The sequence below is a fragment of the Mus caroli genome, unplaced genomic scaffold (genome assembly GCF_978045245.1).
Source record: "Mus caroli unplaced genomic scaffold, Mus_caroli_1 scaffold_7, whole genome shotgun sequence".
In the NCBI taxonomy this organism is placed as follows: Eukaryota; Metazoa; Chordata; class Mammalia; order Rodentia; family Muridae; genus Mus; species Mus caroli.
Window position 1 is genome coordinate 19,069,269 of NW_028227262.1, and position 21,267 is coordinate 19,090,535.

Below are 21,267 nucleotides of genomic sequence, written 5' to 3' on the forward strand. Positions count from 1 at the left end.
GCAATTATTTTTATTGAGGCTCTATTTGTACTAGCAAAACGTGTGAAACAACTTAGATGTCCCTCACTTGAAGAATGGATAAAGAAAATGTGGTAAATCTAAACAATGGAAAACAATATAGCCATTCAAAACAATAACATTTGGAAATTTGCAGGAAAATGAACGGAACTATAAAATATAATCTCATGTGACGTAATCCTGACCAAAAATGACACAGACATATTACTCTAAAACCACAGACTGTCTCTGCTCATCAAGACTAGCCATGCTTGAAGGATGGGATGGGCTTTCCCCTAATGAGTAGCGTCTAACCTTCATCTAGAAAGCCATCCTGTGTTCCAGCCACAGACCTGACCAGATTCTCACCCACATGGGAACCATCCAGTGATCCCTCTCCCCGTGCCCTCCCCTTCCTTCGTCCCTGGGGCTGAGTGCCACCCCAGGACCCTATTCTCAGCTCCTCTGCCGTATCTATTGTGAGATGCTGGAGGCTGAGATCCAGGTACCTAGGCTGCCCCTTATCCACCACCCACCTAGATGGGTCAGTGGCTTAACACAGACAAACACCCACACAGGTCTGCATGTCAACCATCTGGCTGTCCACCCACCCAGAGCACCTGAACTCTGTCAGGACACGGGCTCTCTCCCACTCCCTTCTTTCCCCCATACCCACGGCCCTGCAAGGCTCTTTTGCTTATCTTGGTTCCCCTTCCTTAAGCTGGACTGCCTTGTCTGGCTTTAGTGGTAGACTATGTGTGTGCTCTAATTAGAGGTGCCAGGTCAGGTTCTTTTTTGTGAATTATTATGTTTTATATTAATTGATATTTTTATTTGATATTCATTTACTCTTCAAACATTGTCCTCTTTCCAGTTTCCCCTTAGCAAAACCCTTATCCTATCCCCCATTTCCCCTGCTTGTGCACCCTGTGAGGGTGTTCACCCACCCTTATGCCCACTCCTGCCTCGCCACGAGAGCATTCCCCTATGCTATGGCATCACAGGATAAAGGGCTTCCCCTCCCATAGATGCCAGATAAGGCCATTCTCTGCTACATATGTAGGTGGAGCCACAGGTCCCTGCATATATACTTTTTGATTAGTGGCTTAATCCTTGGGGACTCTGTGGGTTATGGTTGGTTGATATTGTTGTTCTTCCTATAGGGATACAAATCCCTTCATTTCCTTCAGTCCTCCCCTAACTCTTCCATTTGTGTCCCCATGGTTTGTAGTCTGAGGGTTGGCTGCAATCATCAGCATCTGTATTGTTCATATCCAGGCAAAGCCTCTCGGGAGACAGCTATAGCAGGATCCTGTCAGCAAGAATTTCTTGGCATCAGCAATAGTGTTTGGGTTTGGTGATTGCATATAGGATGGATCCACGTCTAGAAGGGGCAGTTTCTGGATGGACTTTCCTTAAGTCTCTGCTCCATTATTTGTCCCTGTATTTCCTTTAGACAGAACCAATTCCGGATTAAAAATAATTTGATGGGTGGGTGAGCCTGTTCCTCAACTGAGGGCCACATCTAACTAATGGATATGGCCTCTACAGGTTCTCTGCCCCCCTTTGTTTGGTTATTTCAGCTAACATCATTCTCTTGGGTCCTGGGAGCCTCTTGCTTTTATTGGATCTGGAATTTTCTAGTGGCTACAGCCAGTTCCCAATCCCCCACTGCTACACACCCATGTTCAATTTCCTGATCTGTTGTACATCTACCCAGTCTCAACCCACACCTGACCTTGTCACCCGTTTTCTCCATCGCCCTCCTCTCTCAATCCAAGCCCCTTCCTCCTATGATTATTTTGTTCTTATTCATGGAGGGTTTCCCCTTCTCTGAGCAAATGGCAAAGGGTTAATGTGGAAAGGGCATGTGAGGCTGGGAATAGGAGGAGAGGAAGGAGTGGAGCATAATTAAATAAATTATTAAAAAAGAAAGAAATGAAAAATAGCTAAACCTGAGCCATACTTCAAGTCAGAAAAATAGTTCCTCTGTGGTTTCTTCTTTGAGTCTTCACCTAAATTCTTAGTCCATATTCCTTTAACATTCAGTAGTAACATGTGACATTAAACAATCCATTCTCTCATTAGTGTGTTTGGTTTAGTGTCCAGAATGAAACAGTCTTGAGATAAGGTAGACACCCAAGACTCAGTGAGGGTATCCTTAAATGTGACTAACAATATTGGGGATATGGAACTTGAAATGGTATATGAATATCATTTGTTTTCAAACTAGTAACTCTAAGAAAACATATATGGGGACTTATTAATTCTGCACATGCTACACAGTTAATAATTGTATATTGTGCTCCTTAACAGTTTTCAGTGGAATTTGTATCCCTTTAAATCTCTTTTTGTTGGCTAATTGCTCTGGCTTGGGATTCAAGTACTATATTAAATAGGTAGGGAAAGAGTAAGCAGCTTTGTCTAGTTCCTGATTTTAGTGGGATTGCTTCGTTTCTTTCCATTTAGTTTGATGTTGGTGACTGGTTGTTTTTTATTGTTTTTACTATGTTTATGTGTGGACCTTGGAGTCCTAATCTTTCAAAGACTTTTACCATGAAGGGATGTTGAAACAATACAAGAGAAAATGAGGAAAGGCCTCAAATACAAGTGCACAGAGGAAAAAATCCTGAACAGAACACCAACTGTACATGCGATAACATCAAGTATTGTCAAATAAGACCTCATAAAATTGTAAAGCTTCTGTAAGGCAAAGGACATTATCAATAAGACAAAAAGTTTACCAATAGATTGGGAAAAGATCTTTACCAATACTAAATCTGATAGAGAGCTAATATTGGATATATACAAAGAACTCAAGAAGTTAGACTCTGGAAAACCAAATAACCATTAAAAATGGGATGCAGAGGTAAACAAAGAATTCTCAAATGAGGAATACTGAGTGGCTGATAAGCACCTAGAATAATGTTCATCATCCTTAGCTATCAGTGAAATGCAAATAAAAACAACACTGAGATTCCACTTCATGCCAGTCAGAATGGCTAAGAACAAAAACTCAGGTGACAGCAGATGCTGGCAAGGATTTGGAGAAAGAGGAACACTCTTCCATTACTGGAGAGATTGCAAGCTTGTACAACCACTCTGTAAATCAGTCTGGCATTTCCTCAGAAAATTAAGACATAATACTACCGGAAGATCCAGCAATACCACTCCTGGGCATATATACCCAGAAGATGCTCCAACTTATAATAAAGATATATGATACACTATGTTCATAGAAGCCTTTTTTATAATATCCAGAAGTTGTAAAGAACCCAGATGTCCCTCAAAAGAGAAACAGATACAAAAATGTGGTACATTTATACAATGGAAGACTACTCAACTATTAAAAGCAATGAATTTATGAAATTCTTGGAAAATTGGGTAGATCTGGAGGATATTCTGAGTGAGGTAAACCAATCACAAAAGAACACAGATGATATGCACTCACTGATAACTGGATTTTAGCCCAGCAGCTAGGAATACCCAAGACACAGTTCCCAAAGTACAAGAAACTCAAGAAGAAGGAACACCAAAGTGTGATTCTTCAATCCTTCTTAGAAGGGGGAGCAAAATACACATGGAAGAAGTTGCAGAGTCAAAGTGTGAAACAGAAACTGAAAGAATGACCATCCAGTTACTGCCCAAACTGGGGAACCATCCTATATACAATCACCAAACACAGACACTACTGTGGATGCCAACAAGTTCTTGCTAACAGGAGCCTCATATAGCTATTTCCTGAAGGCTCTGCCAGTGCCTTACAAATACAGAAGTGGATGCTCACAGCCATCCATTGGACAGAGCACAGGGTCCCCAATCAAGAAGCTAGAGAAAATACCCAAGGATCTGAAGAAGTTTGCAGCCCCATAGGAGGAACAACAATATTAACTAACCAGTACCTCCAGAGATCCCTGGGACTAAACCACCAACCAAAGATTATACATGGTGGAACTTGTGGCTTTGGTTGCATATGTAGCAGAGGATGTCCTAGTTGGTCATCAATGGAAGAAGAGACCCTTGGTCCTGTGAAGGTTCTATGGCCCCATATAGGGGAATGCCATGGACAGGAATTAGGAGTAGGTGGGTTGATGAGCAGGGGAAGGGGGGAGTGGATAGGAGGGTTTCAGAGGGGAAACTAGGAAAGGGGATAACATTTGAAATGTAAATAAATAAAATATCTAATAAAAATAAAAAAATATTTACTATATTCTATAGATTCAGACCTCAGTTATACAAAGCATAAAGGAAGCTACTGCTCTTTGGCTTTACATGTATGGGTATGTTCCTACATCTGTCCAAACAAAGAAACTCCAACTCTGTGTTCAGTTTCAGTTTACTACCCTTCTTCTTCATAAAACACACTGATAGACCCCCTCTATTCCTGCTAATGCTATGTCCACAGTAATGAACAAACAACTCTGAGTTTTGTGCTCACTGTCTATGAATGATGTTAGAGGGCCAAATTATATGCCAAAACCACAAAGAAGTGAGTCCTGTGCATGTGGTTAGCCTCAATGGTAAGGATGACACTCTCCCAGCAGTGATAAGGATGCAAAAAGGTCTCAGAAATTTTAATATTTACATGGGCAGTGTCACATAAACCTCTCAGATGAGGGAGGAATTTGGGATTTCTAGAGCAGAAATAGCTCAGTGCTGTAGATGTTTCAGTTTCTCACTTTTGCTCAAGTACCCTCTGTGTCCTGTCCTTCCAAACACCTGCACTCTTTCAAATGGTCAGGTTGGAAATCTAGCTCTTTTTTTTGTTTTGTTTTGTTTTAGAGAATCTTTGGGAGGCTAATGGCTTAGATAGATAGATAGATAGATAGATAGATAGATAGATAGATAGATAGATAGATAGATAGATAGACAGACAGATAGATAGATGTGTATATACACACACAAACACACACACACACACATACACATACACATACATATACATATATAAATTCTCTTGTAAACTATGATATTCTGTAAATATTCCTAATTAATTCCTCAAAACCCAGGTAGTACATGACACACTCTTCATGACCACATGATAACAGGCTTGAAGAGTCAATACTTTGCTCAGATTTACATTCTAATCAAAGATTGGAGTGTTGCACTGGAAATTATAATGTTTAACTTGAATGCAACAACTTACAATCAATTTGCCAGGTTGTAATTAAATTTTTGGTTTTACAAATTAATTTTTATTGGATATTTTCTTTATTTACATTTTAAATGTTTTTCCCTTTGTTGGTCCCCCACCCCTCCTGGAAGACATCTATGCCATCCACCATCTCCCTACTTCTATTAGGGTGTTCCAACACCTACACAAACACTCCAACCTCCCTGCCCTTGATTCCCCTACACTGGAGCATCCATTAAGCCTTCAAAGAACCAAGGACCTCTTCTCCCATTGATGCCTGACAAGTTTATCCTCTGCTACATATGCATATGGAGTCCTGTGTAATATTTTTGTTGGTGGCTTAGTCCCCAGGAGTCACTAACCTATAGGGTCTGGTCAGTTGATATTTTTGTTTTTCCTATGGGGTTGCAAACCCCTTCAGCTCCTTCAGTCCTCTCTCTTACTCATACATTGTGGACCCCACTCTCAGTCCAATGGTTGGCTACAAGCATATACCTCTGTAAGTCTCTCAGAGGGCGTCTCAAAAGAAAACTATATCAGGCTCCTTTCAGCAAGCATTTCTTGGCATCCACAGTAGTATCTTGATTTTATGACTGTATATGGGAATAAATCCCCAGATGGGACAAACTCTGGATGGCCTTTCCTTCAGTCTCTGCTCTACACTTTGTCTCCTTATTTGCTCTCGTTATTATTTTGTTCCCCTTTATGTGAAGAACCATAGAGCCAATACTTTGGTTTTCCTTTTTCTTGAGATTCATGTAATCTGTGAATTGTATCTTGGGTATTTGCAGTGTAGGCTAATATACACTTATCAGTGAATATGTACCATGTGTGTTAATATTGTGGTTGGGTTACCTCACTCAGGAAGATATTTTCTAGTTCCATTCATTTGGCTAAGCATTTCAGGAATTTGTCTTTTTTTAATTGTGGTGTAGTACCCCATTGTTTAAATGTACCACATTTTAAGTGTCCTTTCCTCTGTTGAGACACATCTAGATTGCTTCCAGCTTCTGACTATTATAAATGAGCGATGCTATGAAAAAAATAGAGCATGTGTCTTTGTTATATGTTCGAGAATCTTTTGGGTATATGACCAGGAGGGATATAGCTATGTTCAATTTTCTTAGGAACGTCCAGACAAATTTCAAGAGTGATTGTACCAGCTTGAAAACCCACCAAAAATGGAGGAGTGTTCATCTTTCTCCACATCCTCACCAGTATCAGCTATCACCTGAGTTTTGAATATTAGCCATTTTGACTGGTGTGAGGTGGAATCTCAGAGTTGTTTTAATTTGCTTTTCCCTGATGACTAAAAATGTTGAACATTTCTTTAGGTGCTTCTCAGCCATTTGATATTCCTCAGTTGAAAATTCTTTCTTTTGCACTGTACCCCATTTTTAGTAGGGTCATTTGATTTTCTGTAGTCTATCTTGTTAAGTTCTTTGTATATACTGAATATTAGCTGTCTGTCAGATATATGGTTGGTAATGATATTGTCCCAATCTGTCAGTTGCCGTTTTGTCCTGTTGACAGTATCCTTTTTCTTATAGAAACTTTGAAATTTATGAAGTCCTATTTGCTGATTATTAATCTCAGAGCATAAGCCATTGGTGTTCTGTTCAGGAAGTTTTCCCTGTGCCCATGTTTTTGATGTTCTTCCCCACTTTATCCTCTGTATGTTTCAGTGTATCTGGTTACATGTGGAATTCCTTGATCTACTTTTACTTGAGCTTTGTTCAAGGAGATATGAATGTGTCGATTTGCATTTTTCTACATGCTAACAACCAGTTGTACCAGCACCATTTATTAAAATGCTATCTTTTTTCACCTGGATGGTTTTAGCTCCTTTGTACAGTATCATGTGACCCTATGTACATGGGTTCATTTCTGTGCCTTCAATTCATTTCCATTGATCTTCCTGCCTGTCTCTGTACCAACACCACACCGTTTTTGGTAATATTTCTCTTTAATAAAGCTTGATGTCAGGAATGGTGTTTCCCCCAGAAGTTCTTTTATTGTTGAGAATCATTTTTGCTATCCTGGGTTTTTGGTTATTTCAAATGAATTTGCAAATTGTTCTTTCTAAATCTATGAAGATTTGAGATGGAAATTTGTTGGGGATTGCATTGAATCTGTAGATTGCTTTTGGCAAGATGATCATTTTTACTATATTAAACCTGCCAATCCATGTGCATGGGAGATTTTTTTCCATCTTCACAGACCTTCCTCAATTTCATTCTTCAGATTCCTGAAGTTCCTGTCATAGAGATTTTTCACTTCTTGGTTGAAGTCACACCAAGGTGTATGATGATATTTGTGACTATTGTGAAAGGTGTCACTTGCCAAATTTCTAATCAATAATGAGCATTTCTTCATTTTATATATCTAGATCTCAAGATATTTAAAGCCATATATATCAATTAATCACTTATATACAGCATAAATTAATTAGATAATTCTCCAGTGCTGAACATTCTGGTTGTTTTGTAGTATTTTATTGTTGTTAGTTTGCAAAATTCATGAGATATACTTTAGAACACACTAACAAAGTTATTTTATGAATGAAGTCACTAGATTCAAAGGGATATATATTTTAGAAACTCTAATATAGATTACTACATGACAACTAACTAACTTAATTATCAGTTGGCAAGAAAATATTCAAAATTGAATATTTTAGAGATGAGATGGAGCAATTTTTCTTTTATGAATGTTGATCACATGTTTGTGATGAGAATTCCTGGAAAGAAGCTGTTTCAGCAAGGACTGATTTAAACTACAGAGATGTGGTTACATTATAGTGGTGTGGATCTGGGAACTAATTATCTTACCAGAGGCTAGGTCTAGCCCTCTAAGTAATCTGTATCAGAACTAACATGCAGTAACTAATGGAGAAAAGTTCGTGAAATCTATAAACAGAGCAAACCACTAAGTTCTACCAACCTGAAGGCCAAGAATTTCTTCTGATGACCTATAGAAAAGTTTTACCTACATTACATATTAGAAGAAAGTTGGTGGGTTCCTCTGATAAATGGATGTTCCCTACAGACACATAAAATAACATCTAAGTCACTCCTATATGCAGGTGTTTACAATGGCCTAGAGGGAAGGTGAGTTGTGGTCTAAGAAGGAACTAGAGTAAATACTTAAAATAACAGCTGAGTCACTCCCATATACAGGAATTTACAATGGCCTAGGGAGAAGGTGGATTATATAATAGACTAGATTTGGAACTATGGCAAGTGCATAAAGCCCTTGTCCCTGTCTTCTAAGAATATGATGACCTTAGGTAGGACTGATTTTTATTCCAGTTGTAAACACTGATTTTTTTATCCCAGTTGTAAACACTGCCTGAGTCCTGCAACCTTTATGTACGCATTTCTCTGTTTTGTGTAAAGAGTCCTTTTGCATTGAGTAACCTCAGTGTACCTTGGATGACCTTTATGAATCACCTAACTTCCTTGTTTTCTTCTGTAATATAAGTCTGATGCTCACTTTGAGAAATTACACAAAGATCCATCACTCCCTTTTGTTAGTGTCTGTTCGTCATTTCATAGACTCCTTGCCCACAAGTGTACCAGGACCCTGATTCTCCCATGGGTTCAGGGACCAATTGAGTCCAGTCTGTGGCATGAGCTATTACTTATCCTCTTACTACTGCTTTCATTGTGTTTCATAAATTTTGGAATGATGTGTCTTCATTTTCATTAAATTCTAAAACGTATTTAATTTTTTTTCTTCATTTCTTTCTAGACCAAGGTATCATTAAGTAGAGTGTTGTTAAACTTCCAAATACATGTGTGCTTTACATTGTTTTTATTGATATTGAAGACCAGCCTTAGTCTGTGGAAATCTGATAGGATGCATGGGATTATGTCAATCTTCATTTATCTGTTGAGTCCTGCTTTGTGACTAATAATATGGCCAGTTTTAGAGAAGGTACCGTGAGGGACTGAGAAGATGGTTTTGCTTTATGATGAAATATTCTATAAATATCTGTTAGATCCATTTGTTTCATAACTTCTGTTAGTTTTACTGTAACTCTGTTTAATTTCTGTTTCCATGATCTATCTATTGCTAAGAGTGGGGTGTTGAGGTCCCCCATTATTATGTTGTGAGGTACAATGTGTACTTTGAGCTTTAGTAAAGTTTCTTTTATGAATGTGGGTGCCCTTGCATTTGAAGCATAGATGTTCAGAATTGAGAGTTCATCTTGGGAGACTTTTCCTTTGATGAGTATGATTTGTCCTGCCTTATCTTTTTGATAACTTTTGGTTGAAACTTGATTTTATTCAATGTTAGAATGGCTACTAAAGCTTGTTTCTTGGGACCACTTGGTTTAAATAGTGTTTTCCAACCTTTTATTCTGAAGTAGTTAGTGTCTTTCTTTGTCACTGATGTCCTTTTCCTGTATGTAGCAAAGTACTGTGTCCTGTTTATGTATCCAGTCTGTTAGTCTGTATTTTTATTGGGGATTGAGTCGATTGATGCTGAGATATATTAGGGGAAAGTAATTGTTAGTTCCTGTTATTTTTGTTGTTAGAGGTGGAAATAAGTTTGTGTGACTATCTTCTTTTTGGTTTGTTTAAAGATTACTTTCTTGCTTTTTCCTAGGGTATAGTTTCCCTCTTTGTGTTGGTGTTTTCCATCTATTATCCTTTGTAGGGCTTGATTTGTGGAAAGATATAGTATAAATTTAGCTTTATCATGGAATATCTTGTTTTTTTTCTATCAATTGTAATTGAGAGTTTTGCTGGGTACAGTAGCCCTGGCTAGCATTTGTGTTTTCTTAGGGTTTGTATGACATCTGCCCAGGATCTTCAAGATTTTATGGTATCTGGTGAGAAGTCTGGTGTGATTACTATATGCCTGTCTTTATGTTACTTGAACTTTTGCCCTACTGCTTTTTGTTTGTTTGTTTGTTTGTTTGTTTTGACTAGCAATGATATATTTATATACATTAGAGAAGAGCCATTAACAGTAATTAATGGTGCTTTTACATCTCAGAATGCATTTCAATTGACTGTCAATTTGTTTTGGAGGTATCTGAAAGCATAAAATAAATCTCATTCTAAATGACAACTTAGTAACTTTTAATAATTTTAAACTCTAATGCTCTATTTAATGCCTTGGGTTTAACACACTGTTTTATGAAGAGAGCTTTTTTTGGATTTTCTTTTTTTTAATTTTTAATATTTTTATTACGTATTTTCCTAAATTACATTTCCAATGCTATCCCAAAAGTCCCCCATACCCTCCCCCCCACTTCCCTACCCACCCATTCACATTTTTTTTGGCCCTGGTGTTCCCCTGTACTGGGGCATATAAAGTTTGTGTGTCCAATGGGCCTTTCTTTCCAGTGATGGCCGACTAGGCCATCTTTTGATACATATGCAGCTAGACAGAAAATGTGGTACATTTACACAATGGAGTAATACTCAGCTATTAAAAAGAATGAATTTATGAAATTCCTAGCCAAATAGATGGACCTGGAGGGCATCATCCTGAGTGAGGTAACACAATCACAAAGGAACTCACACAATATGTACTCACTGATAAGTGGATATTCGCCCAGAAACTTAGGATACCCAAGATATAAGATACAGTTTGCTAAATGCATGAAACTCAAGAAGAATGAAGACCAAAGTGTGAATACTGTGCCCCTCCTTAGAATTGGGAACAAAACACCCATGGAAGGAGTTACAGAGACAAAGTTTGGAGCTGTGACGAAAGGGTGGACCATCTAGAGACTGCCATATCCAGGGATCCACCCCATAATCAGCCCTACTGCTTTTAATGTTCTTTCTTTGTTTAGGTCATTTGGTGTTTTGATTATTATGTAATGGTAGGAATTTCTTTTCAGGGCCACTCTATTTCAAGTTCTGAACGCTTCTTTTATGTTCCTGGGCATCTCTTTCTTTAAGTTAGGAAGTTTTCTTCTACATTTTTGAAGATATATACTGGCACTTTAATTTGGAAATCTTCACTCTCTTCTATATTTATTATCCGTAGGTTTGGTCTTCTCATTGTGTTCTGGATTTCCTGGATGTTTTGGGTTAGAAGCTTTCTGCTTTTGGGGTTTTCTTTGAATGTTGTTTCAATGTATTCTATGTTATCTTCTGCCTCTGAGATTCTCTCTTCTATCTCTTGTATTCTGTTGGTGATGCTTGCTTGCATCTATGGCTCCTGATCTCTTTCCTAGGTTTTCTAACTCCAAGGTTGTCTCCCTTTGTGACTTCTTCATTATTTCTATTTCCATTTTTAGATCCTGGATGGTTTTGTTCATTTCCTTTGCTTGTTTGATTGTGTTTTTCTGTAATTCTTCAAGAAAATTTTGTCTTCTACCTGTTTACCTGTGTTCTCCTGTATTTCTTTAAGGGAGTCATTTATGCCCTTTTAAATTCCTCTGTCATCATCATGAGAAGTGATTTTAGATTCAAATCCTTCTTTTCCAGTTTGATGGTGCATCCAGGACTTGATATGGTGGGGTAATTGGGTTTTGATGATGCCAAGTAATCTTGGTTTCTGCTGCTTATGTTCTTACACTTGTCTCCCACATTCTGGTGATCTCTAGTACTAAGTGCCCTCACTATATCTGACTGGAGCCTGTCTTTCCTGTAATTCTGGTTGTGTCAGAACTCCTCAGAGTCCAGGTGATCTTTTGATTCTGAGATCCTGTGATCCTGAAATCCTGGGTGTGTCAGAATGCCTGGGAGTCAATCTGCCTCTGGGTCCTTGAGATACTGGTATGACCAAGTTCCATTGATCCTGTGATCCCGGTTGTGTTAGAGCATCTATGACTGCAGCTTCCTCTGGGTATTGTGAGACTGGATGCAGATTTGCACCCAAGGTCTGCTCAGGGCCCAGGCCCAGACTGGAAGGAACCCTTACCTCTGCTTGGGCAGGGTGTTGGGACAGATGCCATGTCCTCCTCACCTCTGATCCTATGATCATGAGTCTGTTAGAATGCCTGGGAGTGGACCTTCCTCCAAATGCTGTGGTACTAGCTATGGAGTTAACCAAGGTCATGATTAAAAATTTTATTTGAAGCTGAGTATGGTGATTCATACCAGTATTTGGGAAATAGACTCTGGCAATATCTATGATTTTTAAGTCAATCAGGTGTCTGCACCAAGTTCCAGGCCATCCAGTGCTAACTAGTGAAACTGAGACACAACAAAATAATAAGCTATTTGTGTATCTTATTAAACCTTCACAGCAACCCTGTAAAGATATAGCTCTTCGGGATTTTGTAGTCAAGAAAATTGAATGATATAACTTACATGAAATAACAAGAGCCTGGGTTGGTGTTTCCACTCATATCTCCCCAATTTCCACATTCCTGCTTTGTGGAAAGCTAAAACTCAGGCCCTTCTAAGTGCTCATTGTATCCATATTATGTGCATGCATTAGTGATGTATTTGAAGCAGAGGCTTAGTGTTAGATATACAGTGTCCGTAAGTACGCCATCTGACTTCTTCGAAGTCTTTCCTGTGGAAATTTGAGATATCACAAGCATCTGCCTGCACTGGCACACTATGAACACTTTGTTCAACCCTGCTGCTTCTCTAACCCACTTCCCATGTCCTCCAAGACTATATGTGTGTGTGAGTGTGTGTGTGGGGGTGTGTGTGTATGTGTAGGGTAGAAATACAGGGATTCCCCCAGGGCAAAGGGGTAGAGACAATAGAGAGTGGGGATAATACAGAAATATCTACACTGTATCCTTGAAACTTTTCTTGTGCAGTTGATATGATTTAATGTCTGTCAACTCTTTCAGGGGACTTCAGGTGCATTATAATGGCAGACTTGAGTGGTGACTCAGAAATATTTGGGCTAAAAAACCAAAAAATAAGCTTTGAAATGTCTCTGAGTGTAAGATAACTGGCCACTCAAAGCCTGATGACATTCCCATATTTGATTCATGGAATCCTCTGTAGAAGAAAAGAACTAACTCCCCAAAGTTGTTTTCAAATGCACCACATGGAATGTATGCATTCAATCTCTCTCTCTCTCTCTCTCTCTCTCTCTCTCTCTCTCTCTCTCTCTCTCTCTCTCTCTCTCTCTCTTCTCTTCTTTCTCCCTCAGTACAGATTCACAGACATGTACAACAATAATGTCCAATATATAAGTTGTTTTTTTTTATTTAAGTCTATAAAAGAAATGATTTATGAAACAGAACATAATCATTTAAGACAAAGGCAGCTCAGACTTTTGGCAAGTACATGAGTAGATTAAGAAGTGGGATAGAACATTGGAGGTGGGAGTGAAAAAGAAATAAAGAAGCCTCTGAGCAGTGCAGACTTAAAACTGGCTAACGTTTTGGGTTTTGGTACTTCCTGTTTTATGCTGCACTTTGGCCAATACTTCTGCCAAGTCTCTTTTGTATCTACCCCCTTTCCCTGGTGGGATCCCTATATTTCTAGTCTTCAAATTTCTACCTTTCACACACACACACACACACACACACATACTTGGAGGATATGGGAAGTGTGGTTGAGGAGCAATGGTGCTCAAGAATGTGTTTACAGTGTCCCAGTTCAGGAAAGATGCTTGTGCTGTCTTAGCTTTCCACAGGAAAAGTCAGCTGACTTAAGGACACCATATAACTAACACTGGACCTATTATTCTCATTGATATTATTCTTGTTGTTATTATCATTATCTTGTATAAGTTCAAGTCTTTGTACATGTCAAGTATGACCCTACCCTGAACTGTAACCTCAATTCCACTGAAGTGTCTAAAATAATATACATATACAGCCTCCCTAGAATATATAGTCTCACTTGCAGCATTCACAGCATGATCTTTGAAAGTAGCCCTATTCATGCAAAAACAAGCTTTCACCTTAAAATGAATAAAGATAGTATATTATGAAAACATTGTGACTATTGCTCTGTGTTCCAATGTGAAAGCATTTCATGAAGTTTTGTAGTTTTTTTTTTCTTTAGGAATTTTATTTATTTACATTTCAAATGTTATCCCCTTTCCTGGTTTAGCCCCTGAAAGCCCCCTATCCCCTCCCCCAGCTCATCAATCCACCCACTTCTGCTTCCTGGCCCTGCCATTCCCCTATATTGGGGCATAGAACCTTCACAGAACCAAGGGCCCCTCCTCCCATTGATGACCTACTAGGCCATCCTCTGATACATATGCAGCTAGAGCCATGAGTCCCACTATGTGTTTTCTTTGGTTAGTGGTTTAATTCCAGGGAGCTCTAGGAGTACTTGTTAGTTCATATTGTTGTTTTTCCTATGGGTATGCAAACTCCTTCAGCTTCTTGGGTACTTTCTCTAGCTCCTTCATTGGGGACCCTGTACTCCGTCCAATGGATGGCTGTGAGCATCCATTTCTGTAATTGTCAGGTACTGGCAGCACCTCTCAGGACACAGCTGTATCAGGATCTGCCACATACTCTCCCTGTTTTGGGTCTCCTATCTGCGTGGAACAGATCTCTGGTTGTAGGTGGACAAGGAGTCGGTGAATGACAAACAGAAGCAACACATGAGATTGTGTAGAATCTAAATGTAATTTGTCAAATCTAGCATCAAACTTTATACAGAAGAAAATAGGGAAGTTGGGTGACACACCAGCAAGGTACAAAGAGGTTACTGGATTCTTACACAAAACAGAGGAATGCAAACATGAAAGGACTGGCAGGAACCAACTGGGATAAAATTCAATGTTAACAACTGGGATCAAAAACAGCTCCACCTAAGGTCCACTTAATCTTAGAACCCAGGGGCAAGGGTTTCATGCCCTTGTCATAGTTCCTATTCTAGTCTATTGTATAGTCCACCTTCCCCCCTAAACCATTGTAAATACTTGTGTATGGGTATAACTCAGTTATCTATAGTTCTAAGTGTCTACTCTGGTTCCTTCTTAGATCACAAACTTCTTTTTTCTTAGATAATGGTAAATTCCTGTGTAGAGCAGTGACTTAGCTATCCATGCCCAAGATCAGATCAGGGACTGCCTAGAATCTAACTTAGCTATATGTCAAAAAATCAATCGTTAGAAGCACTTCTAATAAAGCAATATTAAGGGAAAGCACACAGATCTGTTTACCAACTAAAGCAAGGACTTTGGAACATTCGTTATACAGGATGCCATGATTCCAGGAGACTAAGTTTCCATGAACTTTTCCCCTCAGGACAGCACCCAGGTTTACGGGGCCTGTCGTGCTTGTCACTATTAGAGTGGATATAGCAAGGATCTGGTCAGCAAATACTTGTTCCATAAGCAATAGTGCCTGGGTTTGATTTCTCTATGTGGGATGGATTCCCATTTGGGGCAGTCTCTGGGTGGTCTTTCCTTCAGTCTCTGCTTCAATCTTTGTTCTTGCATTTCTTTAGACAAGAGCAATTCAGGGTTAAAATTTTGGAGATGGGTGTGTTGCCCCATCCCTCAACCTGAGGCCATGCCTAATCTCTGGATAATGGACTCAACTGGTTCTCCCTTCCCTTTGTGGGGTATTTCAGCTAATTTCATCCCTGCAGGGATCTGTGAGGCTCTTGATTTCCTAAAATCAGGGACCCTCTGGTTGCTACCTCCAGTTCCCCATTCTCCATTGCTACACACCTCTGTTCAATTTCACAAACTTCTGTACATCTCTTCCCACACCTGATTCTTCCCTATATCCTCTCCCCCTCTTCTCTTCCTCACAAGTCCCTTTCACCCTCTACTTCCCTTGACTGTTTTGTCCCCCCCTTCTAAGTAGAACTGAAGCATTCCACCAACCCTGTATCCAATAGAGGGATACTATCCAATATATACAAAGAACTCAAGAAGTTAGACTCCAGAGAACCAAATAAACCTATTTAAAAATGAGGAACAGAGCTAAACAGAAAATTCTCAACTGAGGAAATTCAAATGGTGGAGAAACACCTAAAGAAATGTTCAACATCCTTAGGCATCAGTGAAATGCAAATTGAAATGACCCTGAGGGGAAATTTTTTACTATAGGTTATCAGAAGAAAGTCTTGGCCTTCAGGTTGGTAGAACTTAGTGGTTTGCTCTGTTTATAGATTTCACGAACTTTTCTCCATTAGTTACTGCATGTTAGTTCTGATACAGGTTACTTAGAGGGCTAGACCTAGCCTCTGGTAAGATAATTAGTTCCCAGATCCACACCACTATAATGTAACCACATCTCTGTAGTTTAAATCAGTCCTTGCTGAAACAGATTCTTTCCAGGAATTCTCATCACAAATATGTGACCAACATTCATAAAAGAAAAATTGCCCCATCTCATCTCTAAAATATTCAATTTTGAATATTTTCTTGCCAACTGATAATTAAGTTAGTTGTCATGTAGTAATCTATATTAGAGTTTCTAAAATATATATCCCTTTGAATCCAGTGACTTCATTCATAAAATAACTTTGTTAGTGTGTTCTAAAGTATATCCCATGAATTTTTCAAACTAACAACAATAAAATACTAGGAAACAACCAGAACATTCAGCAGTGGAGATTTATCTAATTAATTTATGCTGTATATAAGTGATTAATTGATATATATGGCTTTAAATATCTTGAGATCTAGATATATAAAATGAAGAAATGCTCATTATTGATTAGAAAAATTACTATTACAAAAATGGAGTATATTGGTGTAGTGGTATACAGCTATAAATCTAAGACACAAAAGAGTGAGTCCAGAGAATTGTGAGTATATGGTGAGCCACAGGTAAGATACAACAACTATCTCAGATAACATCAACTAAAATCAAATCAAAACAAAATACCAGAACAAAATAAAATCAAGTCCTTAGCTCAATGGAAGATATTTTCTGAGAATGCTCATTGTCTTAGATTCAATATTGCAGTACCATGAAAACATCAGCAGTAAATCACTCCACATATAATAACATCAGGACAAAACAGGATTGATAATATCTTAAATGCCCTACAAAGGGCAGAAAAAAACCTAAAGAGACCATATCCAGGTTAGTTAAGGCTACTGTTTGAAGGATGGGGCCAAAAACACATGTCAAAATTTATAACACAGAATTGCTCCTGTTTAAACGAAATGCAGGGACAAAGAGTAGAGAAGAGACTGAAGGAAAGGCTACCCAGAGATTGTCTCATCTAGGTAGGTAACCATGCTATATTCAGTCACCAATCCCAGATACTATTGCTTATGTCAAGAAGTGCTTGCTGACAGGGGCCTGGTATGACTGTCTCCTGAAAGATTCTACTAGATCCTAACAAATATAGATGCTGATGCTTGAAGCCAGCAATCATACATAGATAGGGACACCAATGGAGGAGGTAGGAGAAAGCCTGAAAGAGTTGAAGGGATTTGCAACCTCATAGGAAAAAACAACACTATCAACCAACTATATCCCCCAGAGCTACCAGGGACTAACCCACCAACCAAAGAGGGAGGGACCCATGGTTCCAGCTGCTTATGTAGCAGAGGATGGCCTTATCTAGCATCAATGGGAGGGGAGGTTTTTGGTCCTGTGGAAACTTGATGCTCCAATGTAGGGGAATATTGGGCAGTGAGGCAGGAGTGGTTGGGTAGATAGGGAAGCTAGAGAAAGTACCCAAGGCGCTAAAGGGATCTGCAATCCTATAGGTGGAACAACAATATGAACTAACCAGTACCCCCCCCCCCCCGAGCTCATGTCTCTAGCTGCATATGAATCAGAAGATGGCCTAGTCGGCCATCAGTGGAAAGGGAGGTCCATTGGTTGTGCAAACTTTATATGCCTCAGTACAGGGGAACGCCAGGAACAAGAAGTGGGTGGGTGGGGGAGTGGGTGAGGGAGCGTGTGGGGGACTTTTGGGATAGCATTGGAAATGTAAATGAAATAATAATAATAAATAATAATACCCAATTAAAAATAAAACAATAAAAAATAAAAGAAGCAGAGGGAGAGTTGAGAGGATAGGGAGTTTGGGGAAGTGAAACGGGTAAGGGGATAACATTTGAAATGTAAATAAGTAAAATAACCAATAAAAGAAAAATCAAAGTTTAAAAATAGCAAGAAGAGTATAATGAAGACTTTACCAGTGGAAATATGTGTGCTTTAAAGCATTCCTAATACACACTTAACTGCAATTAGCATAACTCAAAATCAAAGAGTAACTTAGAAAACAGTAACATAAGAGAAAATTTTCAACAACCTATTACAAACCTGGAGCTGAGGACCCTGAGCCGCTCATTTTTCTAGGGCTAAGGACACTAGTTTTGCTCTCTCTGCAGGAGTGTTCATCTTCTCAGTCTTCTAGTTTTAATTATGGACATTTCTTTAGCAGCATCTGGCACAATATGTTACTTCTTTCCTTTGCTTTCAGAGTCAGGTTTCATTAAGCAATTTCCTCTTTTCGATTTGGTCAAGGAGGAGGGGCAGAAAATCATAAGATAGAGTATCACTCAGAGGAAAATTAGTTCTGCCTTTCTTCTTGGAGCCTCTTACAGGATAGAGATCAGGAAAGACAACTTCTCCCCCATAACTGCAGGATCTATTATCTTCACCAGAATCTCTTAAGGGTAGAGACACAGGTAATAATAGTTGTTCTTATTGTTTTTCTATCAAATGATCACATATACTCTAGAGAATTTCACATGGTGTGACATGAGATCATGATTGATGCAGAAGCTCTGTTGGTTGTGTTAGATCAGCTAAACGCTGGCAGCATGTGAAAACTGACATTGTGCGCTGGTTATTTTCTTTCAGAATGTGCAGTGATTTGTGTTGTGTACTAAGAAATTAAGGTAGAGGGAACTACGGTGTTCATTACTGTTTACCTTCATCAAATGTTTATATATTATCCATCTTAAAGATGTCATAGTAAGAGCCAGATAAGATGGGTCAGTGTGAAACGATAATTTCTCTAACACCTACATGAGGGCAGAGTGAGAGAACTCACGTTGTAAAGTTGTCTTCTGTACACATGTATCTTGGCTTGGCCAGCAACACTAAAAAAGCAAAAATAAAAATTAACAATTTTATAAAAGAATTCTGTACTGGAAGGATTTTTTTTTCACAAGGAATAAGGCAAAATGTAAATCATGTCATAAAACTTCATGAATTAAAAAAAACTATATAATAATGCTGTAACATGTCAACCTTGTCCTTATTATCTTCTAGTTCTCCTCTGAGATCTTAAAGTGAGGGTAAGGCCAGTTACAAATACTTACTCTTTACTAATATGTTGATATCTATTATCACATTGTACCTTTCATGGGCATTAGCTCATGTATGCTGCATAGTGACAAAATTCATTTTAATATATCCACATCTTGTAATATCATTTTATATTATATGGGGCATGATTTTGTACATGGAATAATGAGTTTAATACTTCATATTTTATTCTCCATGCTTTGCTATGATGCTCCCATACCCCACCAGGCAATGTCCCCATGATACTTTCCTGGTTGCTGCAGTTACTAAATGTTATGAAACATTTCTGAGGACTTTGAGCCAGAAACTCAGACAAGAGAGGAAATTTAATATTGCCTTTCTGTGTCTGAATTATTCCGTTTAGTAGGATCTTTGCTAGTTGAATCCATTTACCAGGTCCAAGAATTGTAAGGAATATGTAGATGATGACTGGGTGGAGATGTTGGACATCTTCGCTGATTGACGCTTCAAACCAAAAGATATACATGTGTCTTGGATCACCTGCAGTATTCACCTTCAAATAGTGTTTTGAATATAGTGTCTGGGAAACTCTGAGAGTCGTGCATAAATAAAATTTTGAAAAAACATTTAATATTTGTGTTTTTATCAAAATGTGTAAATAATTTTAAAGCAACAGTTTATTCCTAAAGCCTTGACTCTTTGTTATTTGAGTAGATTGTTTTACATGTTTTTCAATGATTTCCAGTGGTTCCAAGTTTATCTAAACTTTTTACATGCTGAATATTTTATACAAATGAATGTGTCAATATCATAATAACTTATTGGTTAAATTTATTTCTTTCCATATTTCCTAAAAATAATTGCTGTGACTATTAGAAATATAAAGGATTTTAATATGCAGAGTGAGTCCCAGTCAGGGTGTTTGGGTCATTAAGTGAGTTAGTAAGACCCCACCCTTTTCCAGCCCTCTGAATCATCAGATTCAGGTACCTACTTGAAGGTGAACATTTTAATTGTTTCTTTAAATATCACTAAAGGCACGATTTTAACAAAGAACACACTCTACATACACCCACGATGAGTGAGCAGGAGGTCACTTATTCAACTGTGAGATTTCATAAGTCTTCAGGATTGCAGAACCCAGTGAGGCCTGAGGACACTCAAGTGTCAAGAGAAGCTGGCCACAAAGGTAAGTGTTTTACATTTCTTTTTACATATTTTAATGTTTAGAAATTAGAAATATTATACTAGCATCTATGGAAAACTATAACATTCCAGTTCATCTGGGCTTGTTTATGAACAAGGGTGGGAGGGTAGAAAAGAATTTTAGTTGGAGAGTAATCATGTACAAAGTTGTTCAAAACTAAGCTTAAAAAACTAAGCAGTCAAGAAAAAAATGTAAACTTACTTCTACTTTTTAGTTGTTAGCTAGTTAGAAAGGAAACCAGATGGGCAGAGTAGAACAATGAGAGCCTATACCAAAAAAAAAAAAAAAAAAAAAAAAAAAAAAAAAAAAAAATCTTGAGAATCGAGAAGTGAGAAACCATTAGGAGTTTTTTTTTTTTTATTATTATTATTTAGTCTAGTCTGAAACCTTTATAACTAACAGACAAACTGGAGTCTGAAAACCCACCAAATGTTCTAGACAAACAAAATTCTAAGTAAATGAAGCTTGCATTAGGAACAATACTTTCATTCTCTAAGAAAGTATTTTAATAGTCATAAATATTCCCAGCATTTAATGCAACAAGGCAAAAACAGTTGTCCATCAGAAGAGGAAGTCTCCTCCTGGAAATAACATTGCATAAGAAGGAAGAGAAGATGACAGGTTAGGAGGGCTGGAAATTAGTAAACCCCAGTGTGAGTTCCTGAAATCATCAAAGAATAATTCTGTTCATAAATAAAAAGCAGAGGGGGCTGGTGAGATGGCTAAGTGGGTAAGAGCACCTGACTGCTCTTCCGAAGGTCAGGAGTTCAAATCCCAGCAACCACATGGTGTCTCACAACCATCCATAAGGAGATCTGACTCCCTCTT

The 21,267-nt window shown here is 38.4% G+C and overlaps 1 protein-coding gene across 2 annotated transcripts in view; it reads left to right on the plus strand.

Moving 5' to 3' along the window:
* Positions 1-21,267, plus strand: part of LOC110295957 (killer cell lectin-like receptor 5) — a 65,513-nt gene that overhangs the window by 13,924 nt on the left and 30,322 nt on the right. The window contains exons 5-6 of one of the 2 annotated variants that reach the window (XM_085839574.1): positions 1,073-1,098; positions 20,287-20,421. In XM_085839574.1, the coding sequence (XP_085695700.1) occupies positions 1,073-1,098; positions 20,287-20,421 (161 nt within the window). Of the gene's footprint in view, positions 1-1,072; positions 1,099-12,967; positions 12,997-20,269; positions 20,422-21,267 lie in introns of those variants that run through there. The other variant, XM_085839576.1, reaches the window with a different exon arrangement.